The sequence below is a fragment of the Anser anser genome (assembly GCF_964211835.1).
Source record: "Anser anser genome assembly, chromosome: 27".
Taxonomy (NCBI): Eukaryota; Metazoa; Chordata; class Aves; order Anseriformes; family Anatidae; genus Anser; species Anser anser.
In genome coordinates, this window is record NC_139748.1 from 7120114 (window position 1) to 7147131 (window position 27018).

Genomic DNA, 27018 nt, shown 5'->3' on the forward strand with positions numbered 1-27018 from the left:
TGGGATGGGATGGGATGGGATGGGGATGGGGATGGGGATGGGATGGGGATGGGGATGGGATGGGGACGGGGATGGGATGGGGACGGGGATGGGGATGGGGATGGGATGGGGATGGGATGGGGATGGGATGGGGATGGGGATGGGGATGGGGATGGGATGGGGATGGGGATGGGATGGGGATGGGATGGGGATGGGATGGGGATGGGATGGGGATGGGATGGGGATGGGATGGGATGGGGATGGGGATGGGGATGGGGATGGGGATGGGGATGGGGATGGGGATGGGATGGGGATGGGAATGGGATGGGGACGGGGATGGGATGGGGACGGGGATGGGGATGGGGATGGGATGGGGATGGGATGGGGATGGGATGGGGATGGGATGGGATGGGATGGGGATGGGGATGGGGATGGGGATGGGGACGGGGATGGGATGGGGACGGGGATGGGGATGGGGATGGGATGGGGATGGGATGGGGATGGGATGGGGATGGGATGGGGGTGGGGATGGGGATGGGAATGGGGATGGGATGGGGATGGGATGGGGATGGGGATGGGATGGGGACGGGGATGGGATGGGGACGGGGATGGGGATGGGGATGGGATGGGGATGGGATGGGGATGGGATGGGGATGGGGATGGGATGGGATGGGGATGGGATGGGGATGGGATGGGGATGGGATGGGGATGGGATGGGGGTGGGGATGGGGATGGGAATGGGGATGGGATGGGGATGGGATGGGGATGGGGATGGGATGGGGACGGGGATGGGATGGGGACGGGGATGGGGATGGGATGGGGATGGGATGGGGATGGGATGGGGATGGGATGGGGACGGGGATGGGGATGGGGATGGGATGGGGATGGGATGGGGATGGGGATGGGATGGGGATGGGATGGGATGGGGACGGGGATGGGGATGGGATGGGATGGGGATGGGGATGGGATGGGATGGGGATGGGACAGGGATGGGGATGGGGATGGGATGGGACGGGATGGGGACGGGGATGGGGACGGGGATGGGGATGGGGACAGGGATGGGATGGGGACGGGGACGGGGACAAGCATGAGGATGGAGGGGACAAATCCTGAGGGGCTGTCAAGGACGGGAGTGACCGCGGGGAGATCCCAAATGACCACGTTTATTAGAGAAAAAAGCCCGAATTACAACATCTTTGCACCGCAGACCCTCTTGGGGTCACTGGTGAGGGGACACGGGACAGCGGGTGGGGGCCAGCCCCGGCCACCCCGTCCCAGCCCTGGGCACCGCAGGGTGCTGGGGGCAGCCATGCCTCCCCCCCCAATGTCCCCAAGCCCGGGGGGGGGGGTGGAGGGGGGGGCAGAACGGCCCCGTCCCCCTGTCCCCAGAGCCCTGGGCCAGCCGGGCCGTGCCCCCCCGGGCAGGGGGGGGCGCGCTCACACCTGTGTGACGATCTCGCCGTTCTCAGGCACGTAGACCTGCACGGGCACGCCGTCCGGGGAGCGCCGCAGGACACGGATCGGGGGCGCCTGCGTGGGAGAAGGGGCCCGTGGGTGCCGGGACCCCACCCCATGGCGCCCTGGGGGGCACGGCCCGGGGTGGGATGGGGGGGGCTGCGGGGGTGGCGGAGGCTCGGCGGCGAGTCCTGACCTGCCCCGCGTGGGCCCCAGGGAGGAAGGGAGTGAGGCGGCCCCAAAATGTCTGCGGGGACCCTCCTGCCCTCGTGGGAACCCAGGTCCTGCTGGTGGGACCCCGGAGGTGGCTATAGGGGCCTTCTGCGGCCCCTCGTCCTGCCCCAAAGGGCCTTGAGGACCTCAGTCCCGGCCCCAAGACCAGGTCATGAGACCTTGGTGCTGTCCACAGGACCCCGATTCTGCCCTAAGGACCCTTCTGGGACCCCTGTCCTGCCCCAGGGCCCCCCTTAGGACCAGGTCCTTCGCCTGGAGATCTTCCCCAGTCCTCTTCCAGGGACCTTTGGGAGTCCCCAGCCCTGCCCCAAGGACCCTCATGGGTCCCCGGTACTTCCCCAGGGGCACCTCGGGACCCTGGCCATGCCCCAGCGCCCCCCGTAGGACCCCGGTCCTGCCCCACCGCAGCCGCCTGTCCCTGTGCCACCACCGGGTGACACCGCGCGTCCCCCACCCGCCCGCAGGGCAGCACCCAGGGCGTCCCCACAAGGCGACAGCCACCGCGGTGCCCCCCACCCGCCTGTCCCCCGCTGTCCCCACCCCGCTCCCTGCGCCACCCCGGCCCCGTGCCCTACCTGAGCCCGCAGCGGGGCCCCACGGATGGGGGGGCCGTCACGGGGGGTCCCGCCGCGGGGTCCCCGGAAGGCGCCCTGCCTGTCGAGGGAGTGGGGCCGGGCGCCCCGCAGCCGGGCGCGCTGGTGCCACGACTTGAGCTCCTCCGTCACCGCCGCCTTGGAGAGCCCGCGGGCGCCCGCCGGCGCGTAGTCCTTGAGCGACGGGGTGCGCACGATGCGGCTGTGCGAGGGCACCAGGCGCTGGTAGCGCAGCGGGGCCAGATCCTGCTCGTAGAGGAAAGCTGGGGGGCCGGGGGGTGGCAGGAGCCGGGGGGCGCCCCGGGGGTAGTAACCGGGTTCGGCGAGGGGCGGCGGGGCTGGGGGGCGCTGGAAGGAGACGTCGGGGCTGCTGCTGCCCGGGGAGGTGGCGTGGGAGATGCTGGAGACGTCGGAGATGCTGTCGTCGGAGCCGGAGCGATGCGTGGGGCCGGGGGCCGGCAAGCAGGAGGTGGGCACCGTCACCGTGTAGTACGTGGGGCGGCGGCGGGGAGCGGTGCTGCGGCCCCGCGGCTCGCCGGGCTCCCAGCGCGCCTCCACCCTGCGGGCACAAGGGCTGCGGCTGCCTCCTGCCCCGCTCCTCCTGCCCCCGGGACAGGGCGGCCGGGAGGGTGTGGGGTGCTGGCTCCCCGTGGGCTTAGCTCCATCTTCCTCCCCATGGGTCTATCGCCATCCTCCTCCCCCCGGGGTTATCTCCAGCCTCCCCGTGGCATCGTATCCACCAGGCTCCCCGCGGGGTTATCTCAGTCCTTCTCCCCACGGGTTTGCTCCATCCTCCCCAAGGAGATGCTTCCTTCTTCCCAGGGGGCTGTCTCCTTCCTCCTCTTCCCCATGGCTCTGTCTCCATCCTCCCCACGGGATTATCCCTCTCCTCCTACTCGTGGGGTTACCTCCATCTTCCTTCCCCTGGGTTTCTCTCCTCCCTCCCCACGGGGTTATAACCACCGTCCCATGGGGTTGTCCCTCTCCATCCTCCTCCCAGGAACCCTCGTCCCCGCTCCGCGCGCGGGCCGTACCTCAGGGACTGGGATTGTCCCCGCCGGCTCGGTGGCTCCGGGGTGCTGGGGGCGCTGGAGCCCACCTGCCGGCACAGCACCAGGGTCCGGATGGGGACGAAGCGGTACGGAGGGACATCCGCGGTCCTGGGCGCCAGCGAGGCTGCGAGGTCGGGGCTGCCAGGGGCGGTGGCGACAGCGGGTGGGGACGTGGGGCAGCATCGGGCCCCCCAGGTTTCGCTGTCCCCAGGGTCATCGCCGGCTTTCTTGGCCTTCTCGTAGGGCCCGTCGAGGCTGGTCTCCCTCCAGGGGCCGGCAGGTGTGGGTGGGTGCCCCGGCCCCTCCGCCTCAGCGCGCTCCTCGGGGCCTGAACGGGGCCGTGGGGATGGGGACGGGGACGGAGATGGGGACCCCCGCGGGGTGCCGGGTCCCGGCGGCTGCATCTCCTCTGCGGGAGAGAAAAAGGGTTGGGGTGGAGGGAGGGGGAACGGGACAGGGCTCCGCGGTGCCCCCCGCCCACGGCCCCTTACCCTCCTCCAGCAGGACGGCGTCCGACAGCGAGCTCTCGTCCGAGGCGCTGAGCTCTGCGGGGCAGGGGACAGCGGTGGCACCGGGTGCTGGCACCGGGGGCTGGCACCGGGGGCTGGCACCGGCTGCTGGCCCCGGGGCTGGCAGCGGCCCCGCGCTCCCACGGCCCCGCCACCCGCCGCCACCCAGCGCGTCCCCGTGGGCCCCCGCTCCCCTCCCGCGCCCGCCTGTCCCGACACGCTCGGGGCCGGTGGTGGGACCGGCCGGGCCGGCTCAGCCGAGCCGTGGCGCTCGGGGCAGCTCCCAGCCCTGCCCAGGCTGCTGCCGGCACCCGCCGCGGACGCAGGGTTGGGGTGCGCTCGCCAGGCTGCAGTCACCGGGGGAGCACAGCGGGGTGCAGCCGCTTGGGGGGGGGGGTGTTGGGGTGCTTCCCTAAGGGCGCATCCACCACGGATGAAGGTTTGGGGCGCGTTCACAAGGGCGCAGTCGCTGGGGGGGGGGGTGTATTGGGGTGAATTCCCCGTGGGGAGGGCACGCCGGGGTGCCTGCACCACGGATGGCGTTTTGGGGTGCAGCCATAAGGTGCCTCCATCAGGGACGGGGCTTTGGGGTGCACCCACGGGGGAAGGCGTATCGGGGTGCGCTCAGCGTATTGGTGTGGGAGATCGGGGTGCATCCAGTGGGGCACGACCCCTGGGGACGGGGTGCCAGCAAGCAGCCCGTGGGGACGAAGGGTTGGGGTGCACCCACGGGGGGAGCACTGCGGGGTGCACGCAGCAGGGACGGTGCATCGGGCTCCACACAAATGAATCAGTTCCTGACCCCCCCCCCCCTTAACCGAGGCACCCCCGGCCTCACCCTGAGAACCCCCGGAGCCGCTGGCGGGCAGGGGCCGGCAGCCGGCCAGGAGGCGGCACTGGCTGAGGGTGTTCTCCAGCTCCTTCAGCTTCTTCTCCTCCTTCAGCGCCGCCGTCTTCCTCCTCCGGCGCAGCTGCTTGCTGATGTTCTCCTCCCGGCACAGGCGGTGGGCGGCCTTGGCGATCTGCAGCTGCAGCGCCAGGTCCCGCTCCAGGGCGCTCAGCGGGTCCTGGGGACGGAGGGGACGCTCGGCACCCCCGCACCCCCCCGCCCCGTACCCCAGAGCCACGCGAGCCCGCGGCCGCTTGGGACGGGCGCGTGGCCCCCCCGCACCCCGAGGAGCAGCGCACCACCCGTGGGACAGGGCGGCAAGGGGTCCCCCGGTCACCACCTGCCCCTTTGTGGGTCACCCCCCACCGGTGAAGCCCCCCCCCCCCCCAGCTTTGCGCCCCCGGTCGCCCCTCACCGCCCCGCGCAGCACCAGGGTCTCGTCCAGCTTGAAGGCGGCACCGATCCTGCGCCGCACCTTGGGGGGCTTCTCGCCGGCCTTCAGGGGGAACTCGCGGGGCAGCGTCCCCGTCAGCTCCTGGGGACGGCACGGGGACGCTGAGCGGTGGCCGGGGGGGTGGTGGGGAGGGTGTCAGGGCCCCCCCCCCCCCCAGCCGCCCCGCGCCCCGCTCACCGCCTCGCGCAGGCAGAGCCGCCGCAGCTCCTGCACGCACGCCTCCAGCGCCTGCTGCTGCCGCCGCACCCGCTGCGCCAGCTCCTTCAGCGGGGACACCGGGCTGCCGGGGCCTGGGCGGACGGATGGACGGATGGACGGACGGACGCACGGACAGACGGGCTGAGGCGCAGCCCGATCCCCCCGCCTCCCTGCCTCAGTTTCCCCCCCCCCCGCCTCCCCGTCAGCCCCGGTTCCCGGTTCTCCCTCCCGACCCCCGTGGCGGGCCGGGTGCCGGCTGCGCCCATGGGTGCCGGCTGCGCTGCGAGCGGCCGTGGTTTCCCAGCGGGGGGGGGGGGGGGGGACGACAGGTTTCACCCTGACTCAGCCCAGCCCGCAGCGAAACGCGGCTGAGTCAGAGCCGGCCGCGGACCCTGGCCCCCCCCCGGCCCCCCTCCCTCCTCCAGACTGGGAACCCCCAAATTTCCCAACAGCAAATTCCACCCCCTCCTGCCCTCCCCGCCCAGACCCCAGCAGCTCCTGCACAGCCCCTTGTCCCCTGGGGGGGGGGGGGGTGTTGGTGGCAGTTTTTACACCGCCGCCGTGCCCCTGGTTGTGGGAGGGGGCACCCATCGCACCCTGGGGTGCAGAACCCCTTTGCCCACCCCCCCGGCCCCCCCATGCTCACCCGAGTGCAGCATGATCCCGCTGTCGGTGTCGCTCGCCTCCTCCCTGCCCTCCATGCCGCACCCTGCGGGCGACAGGGAGCAGACGCCGTGTCCCCGCGCCAGCCCCCGGTGAGCACCCACGGGTGCTGCCCCCCCCGCGCTCCCCCCGGCCCGCAGCATCGCCCCTACGGCTCCGCCACGGCCGCCGCGCCGGTGGGGGAGGAAGGCGAGGCCGTGTTTGCTTTGCCTTCCTGTAGGTCCTACGATAAACAAAGGTGTGCAAACACGTGCCTGGCAGCGCGGGCTGCCGGGATGAGCCCCATCCCAGGGGCAAAGGTGGCGGGGGCGCAGGCCGGTTTCGCTGGGTGCCTCTCCCAGTTTTTATTTCTTTCCCGTCTGGGCTGCAGGCATTTCCCGCGGTGGGGGTGGCCGCGGGACGTGGGAGCCTGCCCCCAGCCCCGAACCCGGTGTCCCCGTCCCTTGGGGCAGAGCGGGTGGGACAGGAGCAGCCGGGGGGGTGCCAGGGGCTCACGCTGTGCCTCAGTTTCCCCGGCGGGACGAGCCGTGCTGGTGAACGCCCAGGGAAACTGAGGCAGGGCCGGGGCTCGGTGGGCTGACTGGGGGGTGGCGGAGGGGCCGGGACCCCCGGTGGGCGCGGGGCTCAGCCAGGGCCGGGGCTCGGCCTTACCTGGGCGCGGCGGGGCCGTCGGCGCGGGCGCTCGCTGCGGCTCTGCTGCGCCCGGGCCGTGGGGACGTGTTTTGACTTGAGACGCAGGGGAGGAGCAGGTGAGCAACACCGGCCCCGCCGCCGCGGGGCCTGCCCGCTGCGGGGCTCGGCTCGGCGCGGCGTGGGGCGGCGCGGCGTGGCGGGGGGGAGCGTGGCGCAGCATGGCACAGAGCACCCTGGCATGGCGTGGCACGTCGCAGTATGGCTTGGAAGAGTGTGGCACGGCACGGCATGGCATGGCATGGTGTGGCACGGCATGGCACAGCTTGGCATGGCACGGTGCTGGGTGAAGGCCCCATCCCGGGGGCAGCAGCACCGGGCCGGTCGCGGTGCGGTGGCACCGTCCCCACCCCTGCCCACGGCCCCCGGCTGGGGACATCTCCCCCGGGGTCCCCAAAGTGCTCGGGGACAGGGACCCACCCCGGGACCGCAGCGCGGCCACCGCCGTCCCTGTCCCTTCCTGCACAGGGACCCGCTGGGTGCCGGGGAGCCCCGCAGGTCCTGCTGGCCTGCCCTTGTCCCCATCCCCCTGCCTCTGCCCCCAGGGCCCTTCTGCCTCATGGGAGGAAGCACTGACCCTCCTCCTCCTCCTCGGGCAGGGGCAGGGATGGGGATGGGAAGGGAGAAGGAAAGGGGAAGGGTGAGGGGCAGCGTGAGCTGTGTCTTGCTGTGCTGTACCGGGCTGTGCCATACCAGGCTGTGTTGTGCTGTGCCATGCCAGGCAGTGCCATGCCAGGCTGTGCCGTGCCATGCCAAGCTGTGCCGTGCCAGGCAGTGCCGTGCCATGCCAAGCTGTGCCAGGCCGTGGGAACGGCAGGGCCGCGGCTGCCGGCGCGGTGTGAGATGAATCAGGGCGGCTGGCACGGGGGAGTCAGCCACATCCTGCACCGCTGCGTGGGGCAGGTGGTGGAAAGTGTGCCTCAGCCACTGGCAGGTGCCACGGGCTGCGGGGACGGGGACAGGCGGGACACCCCCCCCCCCCCCGCTGCAGCACCCTCAGCCCCGGGGGGAGCGCGTGGCGGTCCCCGCGGAGGAACTGAGCAAAGAGCGGGGCTGAGACCTGGCGCGTGGGGCCCCGCGCCAAAAAAAGGGTGAATTTGAAGAGAAATGGCTCAGGGCTCCGCTGGGAGGGCACGGGGCTGTCCCCGGCGCCTGGGGACGCACCATGGCCCACGGCTCAGCGTGGCCCAGCTCGGCCCCGCGGCAGCTTTATTCCCCAGGCAGGCTGTGAGAAAGAACGCCACGACCGACAGCTCCGGAGGTACGCCTACATCTGTATTCGTTTGCTGTAAGACCAGAAGCAACCGGAGCCGTCCCGTTCAGCTCCGCGCTGGGCAGCGTCTGTGCGGCAGTGCCTGCTCGGCGGGACCTCGCTCGCTGCCAGCGCGGCCGCACCAGGAGGGCGCAGAAACCGGGACGGGACGGGACGGGACGGCGCGGCCGGGAGCTGCCCCTCGGGGACCCCTTTGGCACGGGTGAGCGTAACGCTGGGGGGGGGGCTGGAATCACCGCTGGGGCACCGGGGCTCCCCCCGGGAGGGGACAAACCTCAGCGACCGCTTTGGCGAAGCACCCGAGCACCCACCCGGCTCTGTATCGACAGCAAACCCCCCCCCCCAGCCCAGCTGCGTTCGCGTCCCCGTCCCCCCTTACGTGCCCGGCCGGGGGCTGGGGGCCGGGGGGGGCTTGGTCCCGCTGCCGGGCGAGGGGCTGGAGGCGGTGGTGGAGGGGGGGGCCCTGGCACCGAGGGGGGGCGGGCAGCGGAGGCGCGGGTCCATCAGGGCGTAGATGAGGGGGTTGACGCAGCTGTTGGCGAAGGCCAGGCAGGTGCTGGCGGCCACCACCCAGCGCAGGGTCCCCTCCTGCCCCGCCGGCAGCGCCAGCGTCCCCTTGGCCAGGAGGAAGAGGAGCACCTTGCAGGCGTTGAGGGGCAGCCAGGAGCAGACGAAGGCCGCGATGATGGCAACGATGGCGCGGTGGGAGCGCCGCACGCCCCTGCCCAGCCGCACGTGCCGCTGCAGGCGGCAGTAGATGGAGCAGTAGCAGAACGAGATGACCCCCAGGGGCAGGAGGAAGGTGAGGAAGACCATGGCCAGGCTGAAGTCCTCCCCGTCCTCGTCCCAGCAGTCGTCCCCGTCCAGCCGCCGGTACCACAGCGCCGGCGCGCCCAGCAGGAGGGAGACGGCCCAGATCAGCCCGCAGGCGAGCAGGACGTGCCTCCTGGAGCCCGCCCGCCTGGTGTCCAGCACCTTCCAGATGACCAGGTAGCGCTCCACGCTGAGCGCGGTGAGGAAGAGGATGCTGGAGCAGCGGTTGACGCTGATGGCGTAGCTGCTCGCCTTGCAGAGCCCTTCCCCGAGCAGCCACCGGTTGCCCCGCGCCCCCGCCGCCACCCAGAGGGGCAGGGTGCAGACGAAGACGACGTCGGCCACGGCCAGGTTGAGCACGAAGGTGTCCACCGCCCTCCTGCCGCCGCTCCTCTTGGCCAGCAGCGCGATGACGAAGAGGTTCCCCGCGAAGCCGAGGAGGAAGATGAAGGAGTAGAGGACGGGGATGAAGACCGTCGTGAAGAGCTGCTCCGGGCTCCCCGTGGCGTTGCTGCCTGCCAGGTACTCGTAGTCGGCCGAAGCCTCCGGCTCCTCGGTGGCCTCGGGAGCCATGGGGGTGGCCGAGCCCCGGGTGCCCCCCCCTGTGCCTGGGTGGTGCCGGCGGTGCCCGGCGGTCGGGTTGTTGATCTGAGCTCTGCTCAAAACAGGCTTCCGCACTTCCTTTCGTACGGGGCAGGGTCCGCGGGGTGGAAGGGTGCCGGCGGGCACGAGGTGAGCCGCAGTTAATTTTGGAAACAGAAAAACAACGAGAAAAACAGCCAGAGCAGAGCGAGCCCCGGGAGGAGGGTGCGGGACGGCTCCATGCCCGTGGGGACGGGCAAAGCCCCGGCAGCGCCGGCCCCGGCCCCGTTCCTCAGCCCCGGGGAGCGCCGAGCAGCAGCCCCGGCTCCATCGCGCTCAAACCTCCACATCCCCTTCCCAGACGCGTCTGGTTAGCAAAAACTGCACAAAAGCCTTGGTTTCGTGTGTTTATTCCAGATGCACAGCAGCAGGTGCAGGGCTGCGGTGGGAGCCAGCGCCCGCGCCCCGGCCCTGCCACCTCATTCCTGCCCCGGGCGCTCTGGTTCTCAGCGCGGGGGGCACCGAGAAGCGATGCCCGCGGCCGCCCACGGCCACAAGCGCTCCTGGAATGACAACACCGGGGGTGCGGGGACGGGACGGGGCCGTGGGAGCACCGCGGAGCCCCGGTGGCACGGGGGAGGAGGGGAGGAGAGGGACCGACCCCGCGCGCGAGGCCTCCTGCGCCCGACGGCCACGAACACCCGCAGCCCCGTGCCGCAGCCCCAAACCCCGACCCGAGAGGGGCCGGGGATGGGAGCGGGGCCGGGGGGCACCCAGGAGGGTGACCCCCACCCAGGGGACACCCTGCAGCCGCTCCACGAGCTGCTCTGCCGGGCGCCCGGTGCTGTCACCTTCCTCTTCTGAGGCTCTGCTGTCCCCATGACTCGGCCTCCCTTAACCTCCCCTCGAGCCGTGCGGCCTCCCTCGGCCATCCCCCGGGTCCTGCCCCCCCGGGGCTCCCCTCGTCCCCCGTCCCGGCAGCCCGGCCGTCGCCCGGCCGCCCCCGTGGCCTGGCCTCCCCCCCCCATCGCCGCCGTGCGGCCTCCTCCAGCCGTCCCCATCTGCGGGGCGGTGAGCGGCGGGAGTGGGGGGGGGTGCACGGATGGGGGGAGGTGGGGGGGAGAAGAAAAGGGGGGGTGGGGGGGTGGGGGGGGGGAGGAAGGGATGGGTGGGGGGGTGGAGGGAGGGAGGGAGGGAGGGAGGGAGGGATGGGTCGGTGGGTGGGTGGGTGGATGGGTGGGTGGGTGGGTGGAGGAATGGATGGATGGATGGATGGAGGGATGGATGGAGGGATGGATGGAGGGATGGAGGGAGGGATGGATGGAGGGATGGATGGAGGGAGGGATGGATGGAGGGATGGATGGAGGGATGGAGGGAGGGATGGATGGAGGGAGGGATGGAGGGAGGGATGGAGGGATGGATGGAGGGAGGGATGGAGGGAGGGATGGAAGGAGGGATGGAGGGAGGGATGGATGGAGGGATGGAGGGAGGGATGGATGGATGGAGGGATGGAGGGGTGGGTGGAGGAATGGATGGAGGAATGGATGGATGGATGGAGGGATGGATGGATGGAGGGAGGGAGGGGTGGGTGGAGGAATGGATGGAGGAATGGATGGATGGATGGAGGGATGGATGGATGGAGGGAGGGAGGGAGGGAGGGAGGGAGGGAGGGAGGGAGGGAGGGATGGGTGGAGGGAGGGAAGGAAGGGAGGAAGGAAGGAAGGATGGGTGCATGAATGGGTGGATGGATGAATGGATGGACAGATGGGTGGATGGGTGTGTGGGCGGGTGGATGGACAGACGGACAGATGGACAGATGGACGGATGAACGGACGGACGGACGGAGGCAGGCGGTGTGAATGCAGGACTGGGTGGAGGCACAGAGGGCTGGGCGAGGCAGACGGGGGTCAGGGGCCGGCACAGGCCTCCTCGGCCCTCCGGAGCCGTTTCCGCAGCTGCCGCTCAGGGCCGGAGGGTCCCGGCCGCGCCCCCCCGCAGCCGCCCCGCGCTGCCCCGGTGCTGGGCTCGGTACCGGGGCCGCCCGCGGGGCCCGTCCTGTCCCCGGGGGACAGCGCTCGGGGCCACCGGGGGGGGGGGGGGGGGGGGGTTGGGGCCGCCCCGGGGCTGCCTCACGGTGCTGCGGGGGGGGTGACCGGGGGGGGGGGGGGTGTGGGTGGGCACAACGGGGGCGCGCTCCCGCTGCCCGCTGGAGCCGCGGGGCCGCGCCGCTCGCTTCCGGCGGGGCGTCGGCCGCGCGCATGCGCAGAGCGCGCGGGGCCGGGGCGGTGCTGAGGCAGGGCCCAGGGGCCGCCATGACCAACGGTGAGCGGCGGGGGGGGGAGGGCGGGGGGCGGCGGGGGGGGCCCCGTGCCGGTGCCCGGTGCCCGGTGGCGGTGCCGGGACGCAGCCGTGCCCCGCAGTGTACTCGCTGGACGGGCTGCTGGTGTTCGGGCTGCTCCTGGTGTGCACCTGCGCCTACCTGCGGAAGGTGCCGCGGCTCCGCGCCTGGCTGCACGGCGAGAGGAGGGGGCTCGGCGGCGTCTGCTACAAGGGTGCGGGGGGGGGGGGCTGGGGCCGGGGGGGGGACGGGGGACGTGGCGTTGGGGGGGGTAACGGGGCGGGCACGGGGACGCGGGGCTCTGGGATGGGGACGCGGGGCTGGGGGGGGGACACGGGGACGGGGGGCTGGGGGCGTGGGATGGGGGACACGGGGCCGCGGGGGGGGCGTGGGGCCGCAGGGGGGGCATTTGGGGATGTGGGGCTCTGACATGGGGACACGGGGCTGGGGGCGTGGGATGGGGGCATGGGATAGGGGACACGGGGCTCCAGGATGGGGACACGGGGCTGGGGGCGTGGGATGGGGGATACGGGGCTGCGGGGGGGGCGTGGGGCCGCAGGGGGGACATTTGGGGACGTGGGGCTCTGGGATGGGGACACGGGGCTGGGGGCGTGGGATGGGGACACGGGGCTCTGGGATGGGGACACGGGGCTGGGGGCGTGGGATGGGGGACACGGGGCTGCGGGGGGGCGTGGGGCTGGGACGGGGACACCTGGGGACGTGGGGCTGGGAGGGGGGCGTGGGATAAGGGACAGGGGCTGGGGACACGGGGCTGCAGGGGGGGGCGTGGGGCCGGGGTGGGGGCATTTGGGGATGTGGGGTTTTGACATGGGGACACGGGGCTCCGGGATGGGGACGTGGGGCTGGGGGCATGGAATGGGAACACGGGGCTGCAGGGGGGACATCTGGGGACGCGGGGTTCTGGCATGGGGACACGGGGCTCTGGGATGGGGACGTGGGGCCGGGGACATGGGATAGGGGACGCAGGGCTCCAGGATGGGGACATGGGGCTGCAGGGGGGCGTGGGGCTGCAGGGGGCTCATTTGGGGATGTGGGGTTCTGGCATGGGGACGTGGGGCTCCGGGATGGGGACGTGGGCTGGGGACACAGGGCTGGCACGGGGACATCTGGGGACATGAGGTGCTGACACGGGAACACGGGGCTGCAGCGGGGACGTGGGGCTGGGGGCATGGGATGGGAATACGGGGCTGCAGGGGGGACATCTGGGGACGTGGGGTTCTGGCATGGGGACACTGGGCTCTGGGATGTGGATTGGGGATGGGGGATAGGGGACAGGGGCTCTGGGCTGGGGGCACGGCACGGGGATGTGGGGCGGCAGCGGGGATGTGGGGACAGGGGGCTGTGTGCAGGGGACGTGGGGCTGCAGTGGGGACATGAGACCAGGGCGGGCACACGGAGCTGGGGCGGGGATGTGGGGATGGGGTGTCCGGGATGGGGGCGCTGGGAGCTGGGCTGTGGGTGCGGGATGGGAACGGCGGCGTTGGGGCGTGAGACAGGGACACAGGGCCTGGGGTGGGGAGACGGGGACACGGGGACCAGGACGGGGACACGGGGCTGGGATGGGGACGGTGGCGTTGGGGTCTGGGATGGGGACGCGGGGCAGGGACATGGGGCTGGGATGGGGACGTGGGGCTGCAGGATGGGGTCACTGCGGGCTGGGCTGTGGGCACAGCGTGGGGACAGTGGCATTGGGGTCCGGGACAGGGATGTGGTGGCCGGGATGGGGACACTGGGGGCTGGGTTTGGGGGCACGGGGTTCCTGGCCGGGAACGCGGGTGGGTGCGGTGGGGTATGGGATGGGGACAGTGGCGTCGGGGACACGGGGCATGGGGGGAGGACGCTGGGGGGCTGCTCCGTGGGCTCGGGGCGGTGGCGTTGGGGTCCCGACGGGAACGTGTGGGGCTGGGCTTGGGGGCACGGGGTGGGGACGGTGGCGTTGGGGTGGGGGCTTGGGGGCGTTGGGGTCCGGGCTGGGGGCGTTGGGGTCGTGCTGGGGGCGTTGGGGTCCGGGCTGGGGGCGTTGGGGTCGTGCCCATCTCTCCCCCCCCCACAGCTGCCGTGATCGGCACCCGGCTGCACGCGGCCGTGTCGGTGTCCTGCGTCCTGATGGCGTTCTACGTCCTGGCCCTCAAGTGAAGCCCCCCCGCGCCCCCCGCGCCCCCTCCCGGTCCCCTCCCGCTGCCGGTGTCGCCGTTTCGCCGCCCGGGGCCGGGGAGGCTCGGCCCCCTCCCGGGCAGGACACAGCCCCCGGTGCCGCCGGCCCCTCCCCACGGCCGGGGGGGTCCCGCGGCGCCGGGGGGGGCGCGGGGGGGCGCGGGGGGCTCCCGGTGCGGCGGGGCCCGGGCCAATAAAGCACCGAGCTGCCCGCCGGGCTCTGCTTGGGAGGGGCTGGGGGCGGGGCTTCGGGGAGGGGGCGGGGCTTCGGGGAGGGGGCGGGGCTAAGACGGGGGGCTCCGCGAAAGGGGCGGGGCTCAGTTGGAGGGGGCGGGGGCTTCCTGGAGGGGGGCGGGGCTCAGTCTGGGGGCATCGCGAAAGGGGCGGGGCTTCGCCGAGAGGGGCGGGGCATTCTGTGGGGGGGCGGGGCTCCGCGGTCCTCCCGCCGCCAGGCGGCGCGCGGCGGAGGGGCGGGGCCTCCCCGCTACCCGGCGTGCCCCGCGCGGGGGGGAGGCTATAAAAGGGCGGGGAAGGGCGGGGCCGCGCGCAGAGCGGCGGCAGCGCGAGTGTGTGCGGGTGGGGGCTGCGCGTGCGTGGGGGTGTGAGAGGGGCGTGAGTGTGTGTGCGCGCGGGGTGCGCGCGTGCCGCCGCTCCCTACACGTTGATCTTATTTGATCGGCCCCCGGCCGAGATGAGAAGAGCCGCGCCGCGAAGCCCCCGGGCGCTGTGCGGCGGGCGGGCGGGATGAGTCGATCAGATAGGCGAGGCCTGGCCCCGCCGCCGGCCCCTGAGCGCGCCGCGATTCTGATCCGCCCCGCCGGCACCGGGCCGCTCGGGCCTTTATTTGGGGGGGGGGGGCCGCTACGGGGAGAAGAAGCCGCCGTCCGCCTTGCGCGAGTAGCCGCTGTTGGTGGCCGCGCTGTGCGGGCACTCTGCGGGGGGACGGGCGGCGGATCGCGGCGGCGCCGGGGCGGCCCCCACGTACCCCCCCCCCGCAACCGGGGCGGGGGCACCGCGGCACCCCCGGCAGCCGGTTCCCGCCCCCCCCCCCCACCCAACCGCCCCGTCCCGGTTCCCCCCGCCCCGCCCCCGTGCTGCCCGCCCCGTCCCGGTACCCCCCGCCCCGCCCCGGTACCCCCCGTACCGATACCCCCCGTACCGATGCCCCCCTGGATGCTGTGCACCGACTCCTTCTTGGGGCTCACCCAGCACCGCGGGGAGGGCTCCGGGGGCCGCTGCGGCTGCCGGGGGGCCCTGCACGGGGACAGGGGCTCAGCCGCCGCACCGGGGGCGGTAGCGGGGGGGGGGGTGGGGGGCACACACCGGGCACTCACCCGTGGTCCCGGGTGCACCGCGCGGGCGTGGCGTGGAGGCGGCTCCAAGGCCGGGGGGGGCCCGGCGGGGACGCGGCGCCGCCGCCCGCCATGGCGGGGCCGGTGCTGGCCGCGGCCGTTGCCCGGTAACGGCTGCGAGGGCGGGGCCGTTACAGGGGATGCCCGGTGCTGGGGGGGGGGGGGCGGGGGCACACGGCGGGGATGACACGGGGAGACCGGGAGGGGGAGGGAGGGAGGGCGCGGGGGGTGATGCCCGGGACCGGGCTCCCGGGGGGCGACGATGCCCGGTGCCGGTGCCGCTCCCGGGGGGGGGGAGGGGGCGATGCCCCGGGGGGCGAGGCCCGGTGCCGGTGCCCGGTGCCGGGGGCGGGGCGGGGGCGGTGCAGGTGGCGGCAGGTGCGCGCGCGGGGCCGTTGGCGGGGGGCGGGGCCGCGGGGCCGGTGCCCGCACGGGGCCGAGCGCTGCCGCTGCCGCCGCCGCTGCGCCATGGCCGGGACCGGGGCCGGGGCCGGGGCCGGGGCCCGGCGGGTGCTGCTGGCGCTGTGCGTGGCCGCCGCCGCCGTGCCGCCGGGCCGCGCCGGGGAGCGGCTGCACGTCTGCAAGGAGGTACCGGCGGGGGGGGGGGGGGGGGGGGGGGGGGGGGGGGGGGGGGCGCCGGTGCCGTGGGGACGGGGCTGGGGGCTGTAACGGGAGCGGCGCGGGGGCTCCGCGCCGCCCCCGCCCCGGTGGGGGGCTGTCGCCGTGCCCCACGCGTGGCCGGGGCCGCGGGGCTGAGCGGGTCCCGGTGCGGGACCGGGCGGCTCCGGGCCGCTGCCAGCTGTCACCGCGGGGGTTAACGGGTGACACCGGCGGGGACCTTGGGGACAGAGCCCGGCTGGGGCTCCGCTGCCGGGGGGGGGGCTCTGGGGCTGTCCCCGTCGGAGCCCGGTGCCCCCATCGCTGCCCACCCCGGGGGGACGCCAGCGGGGGTCCCCAGCCCTGCCCCGCGGGGTCGGTGGCAGCGGGGCGCGCGTCCCCTCGCCCGTGCGCCTTTCCCAGGCCGGCAGGCGGTCACGGCACGGCTCTTATCTCGGGTCCGGCCGGCACAAAGCGTCCTGCACAGGTGAGCTCGGGGAGGTGCCGGGCGCGGGGACCTTCTGGGGGGGGCCGTTGGGCTGCCCCCGGCTGCCCCCAGCTCCAGCCCCAGCAGCGCCGTCCCTCGCTGCCCCCACATCTCCCTCCCCGCCTGGCAGCTCTTTGCCTTTCGACCCAGCACAGGGCACCTGCCGGGGGGGCTCCCTGCCCCGTGTGCTCCCCCCCCCCCAGCTCCAGCGGCTGCTTTTCATCTGGGCCATTATTTTTTGCTGTGATCCGATTTTTTATTTATTTATTTATTTTGTTCCATGGCCCAGAGCTGGAAACAATGGGCTGCAGCCAGCGCTGGCGCCGGGGGGGGGCTGCTCCCAACAAGGTCCTGTCCCCTGCCACTGTCCCTTGTCCCCTTGCCTGTCCCTGCCGGTTGGGCATCGCTCGCTGGGAAGGGCTCGTGGCAGCACCTGGGGTCCTCAGCGCCGCGCGGCCGCCCCGGGGCTGAGTTGTGTCGATGGAGTTGGCTTTAATGAGCTCACAGCGGGCGAAGGCGAGCGACTCACGGCTGTTGACAGCTTCACGCTGCCGGCCGTGCGCTGAGACCCGGGGGGGGGGATGCAAAGTTTGGGGAGAGGAAAACACCGAGGTGCGAGCCCCAGAGAGCCTCGAGCACGTGTGACTTCGGATGCCCGGGGCTTGCTCTCTGCTCGGGGCTGCCCAGAGCGGTGTGAGGGTGCCCCCGTCCTGCCCGCGGCCACGGGGACCCCCGTGTCCCCAAGAACCGGCCCCCGCAGCACCACAGGCACCTCCTCTATGCCCAATCTGGGGGGGCTGGGGGCTGCCAGCACCTCTGCGTCCCCCCCACCGCCGCCTCGTGCTGATGGGAAACATCAAAGCTTTGTTTTCGCACAAACCTGCCGCGCTCCCGCGTCTGCTGCCGGCACCGAGCCGCGGCTCCGTGCTCCGGAGGGGCCGGGGGGGGGGCTGCGGTGCCGCTGCCTCGCCCCCGCCAGCTGCCCGTGGGCACGGTGAGCACCGGGCGGCCGGACCTGGCCTCGGGGACTGAATGTGCCGCCTGGCTCCAGCGTCGCCTCCTCCCGGCCTTGAGCAAATCCCAGCTGGGAGGCAGCTGGCGGCTTATTTCCTAACGGGGAGGATGCAGCCGGCCGCTCTGCGCTCCAGCAGCCCCGCGCATCCACCCGGGGGGTGTTACCAACCCCCCCCCCCCCGCCTGTGCCCCCATCCCTGCGCACTCTCCCGGTGCCCGGCTGCAGCCCGGGCGGCTCCCGAGCAGGACGGTGCATCCGGCAGCGTGTTTAATGAGCAACGCGTGCCGCGGCCACGCCAAGGCAAACAGGGCCCGGCTGCCTCCGGAGCAGGGCCAGGGGTCCCCCAGCCCTTGGGGTCTCTGCTGCAGAGGTGGCACGGTGATGGCACCGACTGTCCCCTGTCCCCGCACCGGAGCGGTGCTGGTGCCGTGGCTGCCCTCAGAGGGGCTGGCAGCGCCGGGTGCCTTCGCCGTGCTGGGGATGGCTCGTCCCCTGGGGACAGCCTGGGGACACGTGTGTGGCCTGGTTGTCCCCACAGCCCTCTGGGGGTTTGGCACCCTGTGGGGAAGATGTCAGGGCCGGGGGATGTCGTCCTGCCTAACCCTGTCCCCAGCATCCCCCTGTCCCCAGCATCCTTGCCCACCACGTGCACGGTCGGTCCCTAGAGTCCGGCAGGGTTGAGCTGCTCGAGGCGGCACGCTTGGGGCGTTGCAGCAGCTGGAATGAAATGTTCAGAGCAACAGGGTGGGCACGTGGGGGGGGATCCGGCCCCACGGGGTCCCGGCTCTCCTGTGCGTTCTCTCTTCCAGTCCGAGTACCACTACGAGTACACGGCGTGCGACAGCGCGGGGTCGCGGTGGAGGGTGGCCGTGCCGCACACGCCGGGACTCTGCACCGGGCTGCCGGACCCCGTCAAGGGCACCGAGTGCTGTAAGGTTGGGGTGCAGGAGCGGCGGGGGGGGGCTTTGGATGATCAGCAGGGGTAAAAGCGGAGCAGAAAGGGGAGGGGTGGGGGGGGGACAAGGCTGAGCCTTCCTCCCGGGGAGCAGCTGCGAGCCGAAACGCGGCTTCTCATAAGCCTGGTGGCAACGCGGTGCCTTCAAAGGCGCCGGCAGGATCCAGCTGCTCCATAGCAATAAACGCTCATTAACGGAGTCGTCGGTGCGGCACGGGGACGGCTGCGGCGGGGCCGTCCCTGGGATGCCGTGGGGCAGACGGAAGCCCCCCGAGGAGGGTGGGTTGGGGGCTCTGCCTGGCCCGCACCACGTTTTGTCCCGGGGTCCCTTCCCGGCTGCCACTTGCTGCATTGTAAGGCAGCGGCACGGCCAAAGCCACCCGTCCGGGGCTGCCCTCCCTCCCGCTGGGGGCCGTGCAGGATGCTCAGGACGGGGCGGGGGGGGGAAGGTCCCGCTGGGAAAGCAGAGCTGGGGGCGGTGAAGCCAAAGCAGCGCCGGCGGGAGGGGGCAGCGGCGGCGCTGATGCCCCCCCTGCACGCGGGCAGCTTTCTCCTGCAAGGCAGGTGAGTTCCTCGACATGAAGGCGCAGTCGTGCAAGCCCTGCGCCGAGGGCACCTACTCGCTGGGCACCGGTGTGCGCTTCGACGAGTGGGACGAGGTGCCCCACGGCTTCGCCAACGTCGCCACCAACCTGGAGATCGACGACAGCTTCGGCGACACGGTGGAGAACTGCACGGCGTGAGTGGCCCCGGCCGCGTCCTGGGGGCTTCCTGCCCGGCTGCTGCCCGGGTACCGACACCCGGGGGGCTGCAGCGTGCTCGGGACACGTCCACGCATGGAAAATTGCCCCCCCTGCTCCCTCCTTGCCCATCCCTGGCAGCCCCAAAGCAGCCCAGCCACGGGGAGGGGGCATCCCAGCAGCCTCGTCCCACCCTGTCCTGGCTCGCTGCAGCCCCACGGTAGGACCCGTCCGCAGCCCCCGTCACGGAGGGTGCTGCTGCCCGGGGCCCTCCCCGCTGCTGCCGCACGAGCCGGCGCCTTTGTTTTCCACCGCGGGCCTTTGATCAGCGCCGGCGGCAGCCGTCGAGCCCCGCCGTGCCAGCAGCCTGCGCCCGCCACGCACCGCAGCGTCGATGCAGCTTGCAAATGTAACCTACTTCCAGCAGCCTTTAATTATTCACCCGCGGTCCCGGCGCTGCAGGATCCCCCTCCCGCAGCCCACCCGCGTCTCAGCCCACTCGGTCAGGGGGACGTCCCCTTGTCACCGCGCTGTGACGTCCCCTGGGTTCTCCCCAGCATGCGGAGCTACCCGGCGCTGGATTTCCCCCAGCCCTTTTGCACACCCCTAAGCTCGTTGCCTCCTCGGCACCCTGCAGGTGCAACAGCAGCACCTTCTGCTATTCCATCCCTGGGCTTTCTTGTGCTGTGCCCTGTGTCGCATTTTGCTTCCCTGGGCCGCCCAGGGCTGTCACCTGTCCCCACCGCCCTCCGTCCACAGGGACGGAGCCTGTGTCACGCCGTGCCGCCCTGTGTCACCTGCCCCAGGTCGACGTGGGTGCCGCTGGGTGACTACATCGCCTCCAACACGGACGAGTGCACGGCCACCCTCATGTACGCCGTCAACCTGAAGCAGTCGGGCACCGTCTCCTTCGAGTACATCTACCCCGACAGCAGCATCGTCTTCGAGTTCTTTGTAGGCGCCGGGCGCAGGGCAGGGCTCCCGGGTTCCCAGGGGGTGTCCCCCTCGCGACACCGTCCCTGTCCCCGCAGGTGCAGAACGACCAGTGCCAGCCCACGGTGGAGGAGTCGCGCTGGATGCGGACCACGGAGAAGGGCTGGGAGTTCCACAGCGTGAGCGTGGGGGCCGGAGGTGGCACGGGGGGATCCACGGCGCAGCCCCTTGGGGAAGCCCCCCAGGGCTCCCACCCAGGGTCCTCGTCACAGCCCCCCTGAAGGGTCCCTCGCCGCAGCCCCCCGGGGGTCATTTGTCACCTCTCGCAGGTCCCTTGTCACCCCAGCACAGGGAGATGCTCTCCGAGGGCACAAAGGGGAGGGTCGGTGGAGGCAGACAGGGGTGGGTGCCGTGACCCCCCGGTGGGTTCCAGCCCCTCCCCATCACTGGGATCCCCCCGCTCCCACCCCTCCCTTGCCGCTCGCAGGTGGAGCTGAGCCGCGGCAACAACGTGCTCTACTGGAGGACCACGGCTTTCTCCGTGTGGTCCAAGGTCCCCAAGCCCGTGCTGGTGAGGAACATCGGGATCACAGGTAGGTGGGCGCGGGGTGGGGGGCTCCCACTGTGCCCCCTCCCCCCCCCCCCCGACCCTGAGCACCTTCCTGCTGCCAGGAGTCGCCTACACCTCCGAGTGCTTTCCCTGCAAACCCGGCACCTACGCCGCCGCCGCCGGCTCCTCCTTCTGCCAGCTCTGCCCCGCTAACACCTTCTCCAGCAAAGGCGCCACCGCCTGCCAGCCCTGCGAGCCGGCCACCTACGCGGGTGAGAGCCGCGTGTCCCCGTCCCCGCTGCCCCCGCAGCCCCGGAGATGCTCGGGGATGGCCGGGGGGATGCTCCGAGGGATGTCCCCGCGGGGACATGGAGGACATCCCGGGGTGCCCCCCCGGGACCTCACCGCTGTCACCGCCCGGCAGAGCAAGGCTCCGCGTCCTGCAAGGTGAGGCCGCCCTGCACGGACAAGGATTACTTCTACACGCACACAGCTTGCGATGCCAACGGGGAGGTACAGCCCTGCCGCCCCCCCCTGCCCCGGTCCCTAGGGTCCCCGTGTGCTGTCCCCGCGCCCTCCCGGTGCCAGCTCACCCTGTGCCCCCGCCTGCCCAGACCCAGCTCATGTTCAAGTGGGCAGAGCCGAAAATCTGCAACGAGGAGCTGCCGCAGGCAGCCCAGCTGCCCCCCTCGGGGGTGAAAACCAAGTGCCCCCCCTGCAACCCTGGTTTCTTCAAAAGCAACAGCAGCGCCTGCGAGCCCTGTCCCTACGGCTCCTACTCCAACGGCTCAGGTAAGGAGGTCCCCGGGGCCGTCCCGTGGGGTGTCCGGGCACCCTCAAACCTCGGGGGGGGGCCGTGGGCGCTGCCCCCCTGCAGGGCTGTCCCCGGTGTCCCCAGGCTGCGTCCGCTGCCCGGCCGGCACCGAGCCGGTGCTGGGGCTGGAGTACAAGTGGTGGAACGTGCTGCCCCCCAACATGGAGACCACCGTGCTCAGCGGCATCAACTTCGAGTACAAGGGGATGGCAGGTACCGCCGGGCGCCGTCCCCTCCCCGTCCCCACGGGCAGCAGGGAACCTCGCCGAGTCCTCACCTCGTTCTTGCAGGCTGGGAGGTGGCTGGGGACTACATCTACACGGCGGCAGGAGCCTCCGACAACGACTTCATGATCCTCACGCTGGTGGTGCCCGGCTTCAGGTGAGCGCCTCCCCACGGGGACGGTGGCGCTGCCGTGGGGCGGGCAGCGGTCCCCACCGTCCCCTGCGTCCCCAGTCCCCCGCAGCCGGCGCTGGAGGACGGGGACAGCAAGGAGGTGGCCAGGATCACCTTTGTCTTCGAGACCATCTGCAGCGTCAGCTGCGAGCTCTACTTCATGGTGGTGAGTGGTGGCGGGGGGGCGGGGGGGCTGGGCCACGGGGTGTCCCACGTCCCCCCGTGTCCCCGCAGGGTGTCAATTCCCGCACCAACACGCCGGTGGAGACGTGGACGGGGCCCAAGGGGAAGCAGTCGTACACCTACGTGGTGGAGAAGAACGCCACCATGAGCTTCACCTGGGCGTTCCAGCGCACGCCCTACCACGAGGCGGTGAGCTGGGGACAGGGACGGGGCCGGCGGTGTCCCTTGGGGTGATGCTGACGGCTGCTCCTGGCGCCAGGGCCGGCGGTACACCAGCGACGTGGCCAAGCTCTACTCCGTCAACGTCACCAACGTGCTGGGTGGGGTGGCCTCCTTCTGCCGACGCTGCGCCCCCGAGCCGGGGGGGGCCTGCGCCCCCTGCCCCCCCGGGCACGCCCTGGACCACGCCACCGGCGCCTGCCAGCCCTGTCCCCCCGGCACCTACCTGCGGGGGCACCCCCCCGGCAGCACCCCCACCTGCCAGCCCTGCGGCCCCGGCACCCACAGCAACCAGGTGACCGTCCCCGCCTGTCCCCAAGGGTGGCATCCCCGGGGGTGCCACCAGACCCCAGGCATCCCAGATGGGCACCAGAGGGGGGCACCAGCCCCTGGCCATCCCCGAAGCGGTGGCACCAGCCCCTAGTGGTTGACACCAGCCCCCGGTGGCTGGCACCATCCCCTAGCAATCCCCAAGGGGGGGGGGGGGGGGGGCACCAGCCCCTCTCCAGTCCCCACACGTGGCCGCATTCGGCCCCCAGTAGCTCCAATAGCTGGCAGCACCCAGCCCTGCAGGGCTGTCACCCCCTCCCCTGGACATCCCCAAGTGGCTGACACCAGCCCCTCTGGCCATCCCATCTGGGTGGCACGATGGGACCCCGGCTGGGTGCCACCGGCCCCCCCCCCATAGCGGTCCCTGAGTGCCCCCCCCCCCCCCGGCCAGGTCCGCTCCCTCTGCTACAACAACTGCAGCTTCTCGCTGGCGCTGCCGGGCCGCACGCTGCACTACGACTTCTCGGCGCTGGCCGCCAGCACGGCGTTCGCCAGCGGCCCCAGCTTCACCTCCAAGGGCCTCAAGTACTTCCACCACTTCAACGTCAGCCTCTGCGGCAACCGCGTGAGTGCGGCGCCGGAGGCGTGCGGGGGGGGTGTGGGGGCACGCGGGCGTGTAGCCACGTGGGTATGCGCAGACGTGCAGGTGTGTGCGGGCAGGTGTGCGCACCACGTGTGCGTGCACAGCTGTACAAACACACGCACGTGCAAAGCCACGTGCGCGGCTGCGCAAGCACACGCGCAGTCAGGCCATTGTGCTCGCGTTCAGGCATGCAAGCACACCCGCACACACGCGGCCACGCGCGCGTGGTTGTGTAAACACGCGTGCATACACGCACGGTGATGGAAGCGCACGCTCACAGTGAGTGCGACCTGTGCGTAGACACGAGCACGCTTGTGCAAACGCCTGTGTTCACTTGCACAAAGTCAGGGAAACGTACACATGGGCACACGTGGTTCACACACGCACACGGTCATGCAAATGCACACCCCCAAACGTGCACGCACACACAGCCCTGCCCGCGCATGCACACACGCGGTGCCCCCGCCGCGTGTCACACGCCCGCCCCGCCGGCAGGGCAGGAAGGCGGCCTCATGCACGGACAACGTGACGGACGCGCGGCTGCCGGACGAGGGGGGCGCGGGCCGGGTGGTGACGTCCCACGTGTGCCAGGCCATCGTGGTGCCCTCCGACGTGGTGGGCTACCGGGCGGTGGTGTCCTCGCAGCCCGTCAGCCTGGCTGACCGCGTCGTGGGTGAGCGGAGAGAGCCCCCTTTTCGCCTTGATCCTCGCCCCGGCCCCTGGCGGGCCTCCGGGCACGCTCAGCACCTGCAGGCGCTCTTGGCACCCGTGGGTGCTGGGACCCCCGGCACCGGGGACGCGGCGTCACCCTGCTGCCCTCACAGGTGTCACCACGAGCCCCACGCTGGACGGCATCACCGCGCCCCCCGAGCTCTTCCCCCCTGCCAACCCCGAGCTGCCCGACATCATCTTCTTCTACAGGTGGGGCCGGGAGGGGGCCAGGACCCTGGGGGTGTGGGAGGGGGTCCAGGGGCCTCGCTGACCCCCACCCCCCGGTGCCACCACAGGTCCAGCGAGGTGACGCAGTCGTGCAGCGGGGGCCGGGCCACCACCATCCGCCTGCGCTGCGACCCGCTGCTGCCAGGCACCGGCAGCCTGGCTGTGCCCAGGTGGGTGCCACCGCCGGGGACCCGGGTGGTGGCATGGAGGGGGGGAGCCAGCCCTCAGTTCCGCCCCCCAGGTGTCCCCCAGCTCCTCCTGTCCCCACGCACCGCAGTGCCAGAGGGAGGGGGGCAGCCCCCCCCCCCGCCTTGTCCCTCTGTGCTGCGCCCAGGTGGGTGCCACCGCTGGGGACTGGGGTGGCCGGGGGGACGGGAGCATCCTCGCAGCCCCGCACTGCCGGGGGGGGTCCAGTGCTAAATCCCTCCCCCGACGCCCCCCCAGCTCCTGTCCCCACACATCTCAGTGCCACAGGGAGGGTGGTGGCACTCGGGGTCCTCACTTTGGGGACAGCCACCCCCGTGTCCCCCACGCTGCAGCGGCGGGTGCCGCTGCTGGGGACCACGCCGGGGACACGGCGCTGCCGTGGGGAGGGCGGCACCCTCGGGTCCTCGGCTTTGGGGACAGCCACCCCCACGTCCTCGCCGCGCCTGTCCCCAGCAAATGCCCCGAGGGCACCTGTGACGGCTGCACCTTCCACCTGCTGTGGGCGACGGCCGAGGGCTGCCCGCGCTGCTCCGCCGGCCACTTCCGCGCCATCGTGGGCGCCTGCCAGCGCGGCCTGCAGGTACCGGCGGCACCGCGGGGGGCTACGGGGGGACGCGGGGACGCCCCGCTGAGCCCCGTGTCCCCCCCCCGACCCCCAAACACTCGCACACAGAGAACCACCTACGTGTGGCGGGAGCCCCGGCTGTGCCGCGGGGGGCAGCGCCTGCCCCCGCCGAGGGTCCGCAGCTGCCGCAGCGCCGATTTCTGGCTGAAGGTGGGGGTCTCGGTGGGGACGTGCGTGGCCGTGCTGCTGGCTGCCCTGGCCGCCTACTTCTGGAAGAAGAACCAGAAGTGAGTGGGGGCCGCCGTGGGGGGGAGGAGGAGGAGGAGGAGGAGGACGTGAGGTGTGTCCCCCCCCCCTCACCTCCCGGGGCTGACGGGGGGCCGGGGGGTCCCCAGGCTGGAGTACAAGTACTCCAAGCTGGTGATGAACGCGGCGGCCAAGGAGAGCGAGCTGCCGGCGCCCGACAGCTGCGCCATCATGGAGGGCGAGGACGCCGAGGACGAGCTCATCTTCGCCACCAAGAAGTCGCTGCTGGGCAAGATCAAGGCCTTCACCTCCAAGGTGGGCGCCCGCCGGGGGGGCACGGCCACGGGGCAGGCGGAGGAGCCGCATGGGGACCGGGGGGCGTCCCAGGGGAGGGGGGCATCACAAAGATGGGGGTGCCCCAGGGGATGGGGTGCCACAAGAATGGGGGGTGTCACAAAGAGTGGGGGCGTCCCAGGGGATGGGGGTGTCCCAGGGGACGGGGGTGTCACAAAGACCGGGGGTGTCCCAGGGCATAGGGGTGTCACAAAGACGGGGGGGGGATCCCAGGGGATGGGGGTGTCCCAGGGGACGGCGGTGGGGATGTCCCATGGTGTCCCAGTGCTGGGGGTGTCCTAGGGATGGGGGTGTCCTAGGGATGGGGTGTCCCCAGCGTGGGGGTGTCCCAGTGCCTCAGTGTCCCCGCTCCCCGCAGCGCACCCCAGACGGCTTCGACTCCGTTCCGCTGAAGCCGTCGTCCGGCGGCACCGACCTGGAGCTGTGAGGGGGCCGTGCCCGCCCCCCCCACCCCCGCCCCCGTGGCCTTACGGACCCGCGGAGCCCCCGGGGCGCTTTTGTACCCCCCCCAGTTCCCCCCGGGAATAGCCACGAAATGCCAAACACAGGGGGTGCTGAGCCAGCCCGGCCCCGCGGCCCCCCCCCAGCCGGGCACGGGAACACCAGGAGCAGCCCCTGCGTGTGCGAGGGGGTGCACACGTGTGTGGCAGGCATGTGTGTGTGTGCACACGTGTGCGGCAGGCGTGTGCGTGGGGGGTGCACATGCGTGTGGCAGGCATGTGCGTGGGGGGGGTGCACACGCATGTGGCAGGCGTGTGCGCATGCCAGCGGTGTGCTTGTGCACAGGTGATTTTGCACGTGGCTGTGGGTGCGCGCGGGCCTGGTTGCAGGGTGTGTGCGTGCACGGGGCTGTGTGTGCACGGCACACGTGTGTGCGCGCTCCCGCGTGTGTGCCCCGTGCCCTGCAGCCACAGCGTGGGGCGCGGGGGCAGGCAGGGGCTGGCTGTGCCGTGTCACACCGTGTCACACCGTGCCATGCCGTCACACCGTGTCATGCCGTGCCATGCCGTGTCACACCGTGTCACACCGTGCCATGCTGTCACACCGTGTCATGCCGTGCCATGCCGTGTCACACCGTGTCATGCCGTGCCATGCCATGTCACACCGTGTCACGCCGTGCCATGCCATGCTGTCACACCGTGTCATGCCGTGCCATGCCGTGTCACACCGTGTCATGCCGTGCCATGCCATGTCACACCGTGTCACACCGTGCCATGCCATGCTGTCACACCGTGTCACGCCGTGCCACGCCAGCCGTCCCACCACCCTGTGCCAGCCCCGCTCCCCCTCTCCTTGCCTTGCCCCCCCCCCCGGGAATCACCAATTGGGGTGGTTCTGCCCCAAAGCGGGTGCCCCCGTGCCGGCAGCCCCCAGCACCGTGTTCCCCCCCGCTGCTGGGTCCCTCCCGTGGGTGTCCCCGGGGGGGCGGCTGCTGCCCCTCGGCCCCGCGGCTCCAGCCCCCCCCCTTTTTACAGCGATCTCCGCGTTTTCTAGGCGGCGCCGGGAGGCCCCGCATGTCCCAGCCGTGCAATAAAGGCGACGTTTCTGAGTCCCGCGTGGTGCCTCCGTGCCCCGGGGGGGAGCGGGGCTGGTGGGGGGGTCCCCAGCACGGGGGGGGGGGGCCAGCCTGGCACCCAGGGGTGGGGAGGGAGGGGA

The 27018-nt window shown here is 72.5% G+C and overlaps 5 protein-coding genes across 8 annotated transcripts; 2 read left to right on the plus strand and 3 right to left on the minus strand.

Annotated features, from left to right (window-relative positions):
• Positions 1–1125: 1125 nt before the first annotated feature.
• On the minus strand, positions 1126–7467 carry INAVA (innate immunity activator; the record flags this gene model as incomplete). Of its 2 annotated transcripts, XM_083813000.1 has the most annotated exons (9): positions 1126–1509; positions 2244–2820; positions 3296–3722; positions 3805–3858; positions 4661–4889; positions 5127–5246; positions 5343–5455; positions 6010–6072; positions 6678–7467. In XM_083813000.1, 9 exons carry the CDS (start codon positions 7465–7467, stop codon positions 1417–1419), a joined length of 2466 nt encoding a protein of 821 aa, XP_083669126.1. In that variant the 3' UTR covers positions 1126–1416. The 2 variants fall into 2 exon arrangements, with proteins under 2 accessions (XP_083669126.1, XP_083669127.1); XM_083813001.1 differs by lacking the exon at positions 6678–7467 and having other exon boundaries at positions 6010–6643.
• Positions 7468–8364: 897 nt separating this feature from the next.
• On the minus strand, positions 8365–10487 carry GPR25 (G protein-coupled receptor 25; the record flags this gene model as incomplete). Its single annotated transcript, XM_083813007.1, has 1 exon — positions 8365–10487. Exon 1 carries the CDS (start codon positions 9373–9375, stop codon positions 8365–8367), a length of 1011 nt encoding a protein of 336 aa, XP_083669133.1. The 5' UTR covers positions 9376–10487.
• A 1077-nt stretch (positions 10488–11564) lies between these two features.
• Positions 11565–14718, plus strand: TMEM167B (transmembrane protein 167B). The gene is made up of 3 exons (XM_083813011.1): positions 11565–11706; positions 11805–11936; positions 13797–14718. Exons 1-3 carry the CDS (start codon positions 11643–11645, stop codon positions 13877–13879), a joined length of 279 nt encoding a protein of 92 aa, XP_083669137.1. The 5' UTR covers positions 11565–11642; the 3' UTR covers positions 13880–14718.
• Positions 14700–15386, minus strand: CFAP276 (cilia and flagella associated protein 276). Its single transcript, XM_083813012.1, has 3 exons — positions 15232–15386; positions 15057–15151; positions 14700–14829 (listed from the first exon to the last, which is right to left on the minus strand). Exons 1-3 carry the CDS (start codon positions 15321–15323, stop codon positions 14759–14761), a joined length of 258 nt encoding a protein of 85 aa, XP_083669138.1. The 5' UTR covers positions 15324–15386; the 3' UTR covers positions 14700–14758.
• A 286-nt stretch (positions 15387–15672) lies between these two features.
• On the plus strand, positions 15673–26448 carry ELAPOR1 (endosome-lysosome associated apoptosis and autophagy regulator 1). 3 transcript variants are annotated; one of them, XR_014575699.1, is made up of 23 exons: positions 15673–15837; positions 18158–18278; positions 18850–19042; positions 19850–19997; positions 20075–20155; positions 20464–20569; positions 20649–20798; positions 20951–21039; positions 21141–21318; positions 21425–21553; positions 21631–21721; positions 21797–21902; positions 21971–22108; positions 22179–22433; positions 22860–23033; positions 23547–23724; positions 23876–23972; positions 24059–24160; positions 24651–24777; positions 24871–25049; positions 25158–25323; positions 25721–26012; positions 26044–26448. XR_014575699.1 is itself a non-coding variant. In XM_083812998.1 (22 exons), exons 1-22 carry the CDS (start codon positions 15718–15720, stop codon positions 25787–25789), a joined length of 2997 nt encoding a protein of 998 aa, XP_083669124.1. In that variant the 5' UTR covers positions 15673–15717; the 3' UTR covers positions 25790–26448. The 3 variants fall into 3 exon arrangements, 2 of the variants coding, with proteins under 2 accessions (XP_083669124.1, XP_083669125.1); XM_083812998.1 differs by having other exon boundaries at positions 25721–26448; XM_083812999.1 differs by lacking the exon at positions 15673–15837 and having other exon boundaries at positions 18162–18283; positions 25721–26448.
• The last annotated feature ends 570 nt before the right edge of the window (positions 26449–27018 follow it).

Excerpts from the sequence above, each read along its gene's own strand:
- TMEM167B (XM_083813011.1), top strand. The coding sequence starts at position 11,643 with ATGCGCAGAGCGCGCGGGGCCGGGGCGGTGCTGAGGCAGGGCCCAGGG. Across the intron at positions 11,707-11,804 it reads AGGGGCCGCCATGACCAACG|TGTACTCGCTGGACGGGCTG; the intron begins GTGAGCGGCGGG and ends CGTGCCCCGCAG. Across the intron at positions 11,937-13,796 it reads CGGCGGCGTCTGCTACAAGG|CTGCCGTGATCGGCACCCGG; the intron begins GTGCGGGGGGGG and ends CCCCCCCCACAG.
- CFAP276 (XM_083813012.1), bottom strand. The coding sequence starts at position 15,323 with ATGGCGGGCGGCGGCGCCGCGTCCCCGCCGGGCCCCCCCCGGCCTTGG. Across the intron at positions 15,152-15,231 it reads CGGTGCACCCGGGACCACGG|GGCCCCCCGGCAGCCGCAGC; the intron begins GTGAGTGCCCGG and ends GTCCCCGTGCAG. Across the intron at positions 14,830-15,056 it reads CAGCATCCAGGGGGGCATCG|AGTGCCCGCACAGCGCGGCC; the intron begins GTACGGGGGGTA and ends GTCCCCCCGCAG.
- ELAPOR1 (XM_083812998.1), top strand. The coding sequence starts at position 15,718 with ATGGCCGGGACCGGGGCCGGGGCCGGGGCCGGGGCCCGGCGGGTGCTG. Across the intron at positions 21,040-21,140 it reads CTTGCGATGCCAACGGGGAG|ACCCAGCTCATGTTCAAGTG; the intron begins GTACAGCCCTGC and ends CCGCCTGCCCAG. Across the intron at positions 25,050-25,157 it reads TTCTGGAAGAAGAACCAGAA|GCTGGAGTACAAGTACTCCA; the intron begins GTGAGTGGGGGC and ends GGGGGTCCCCAG.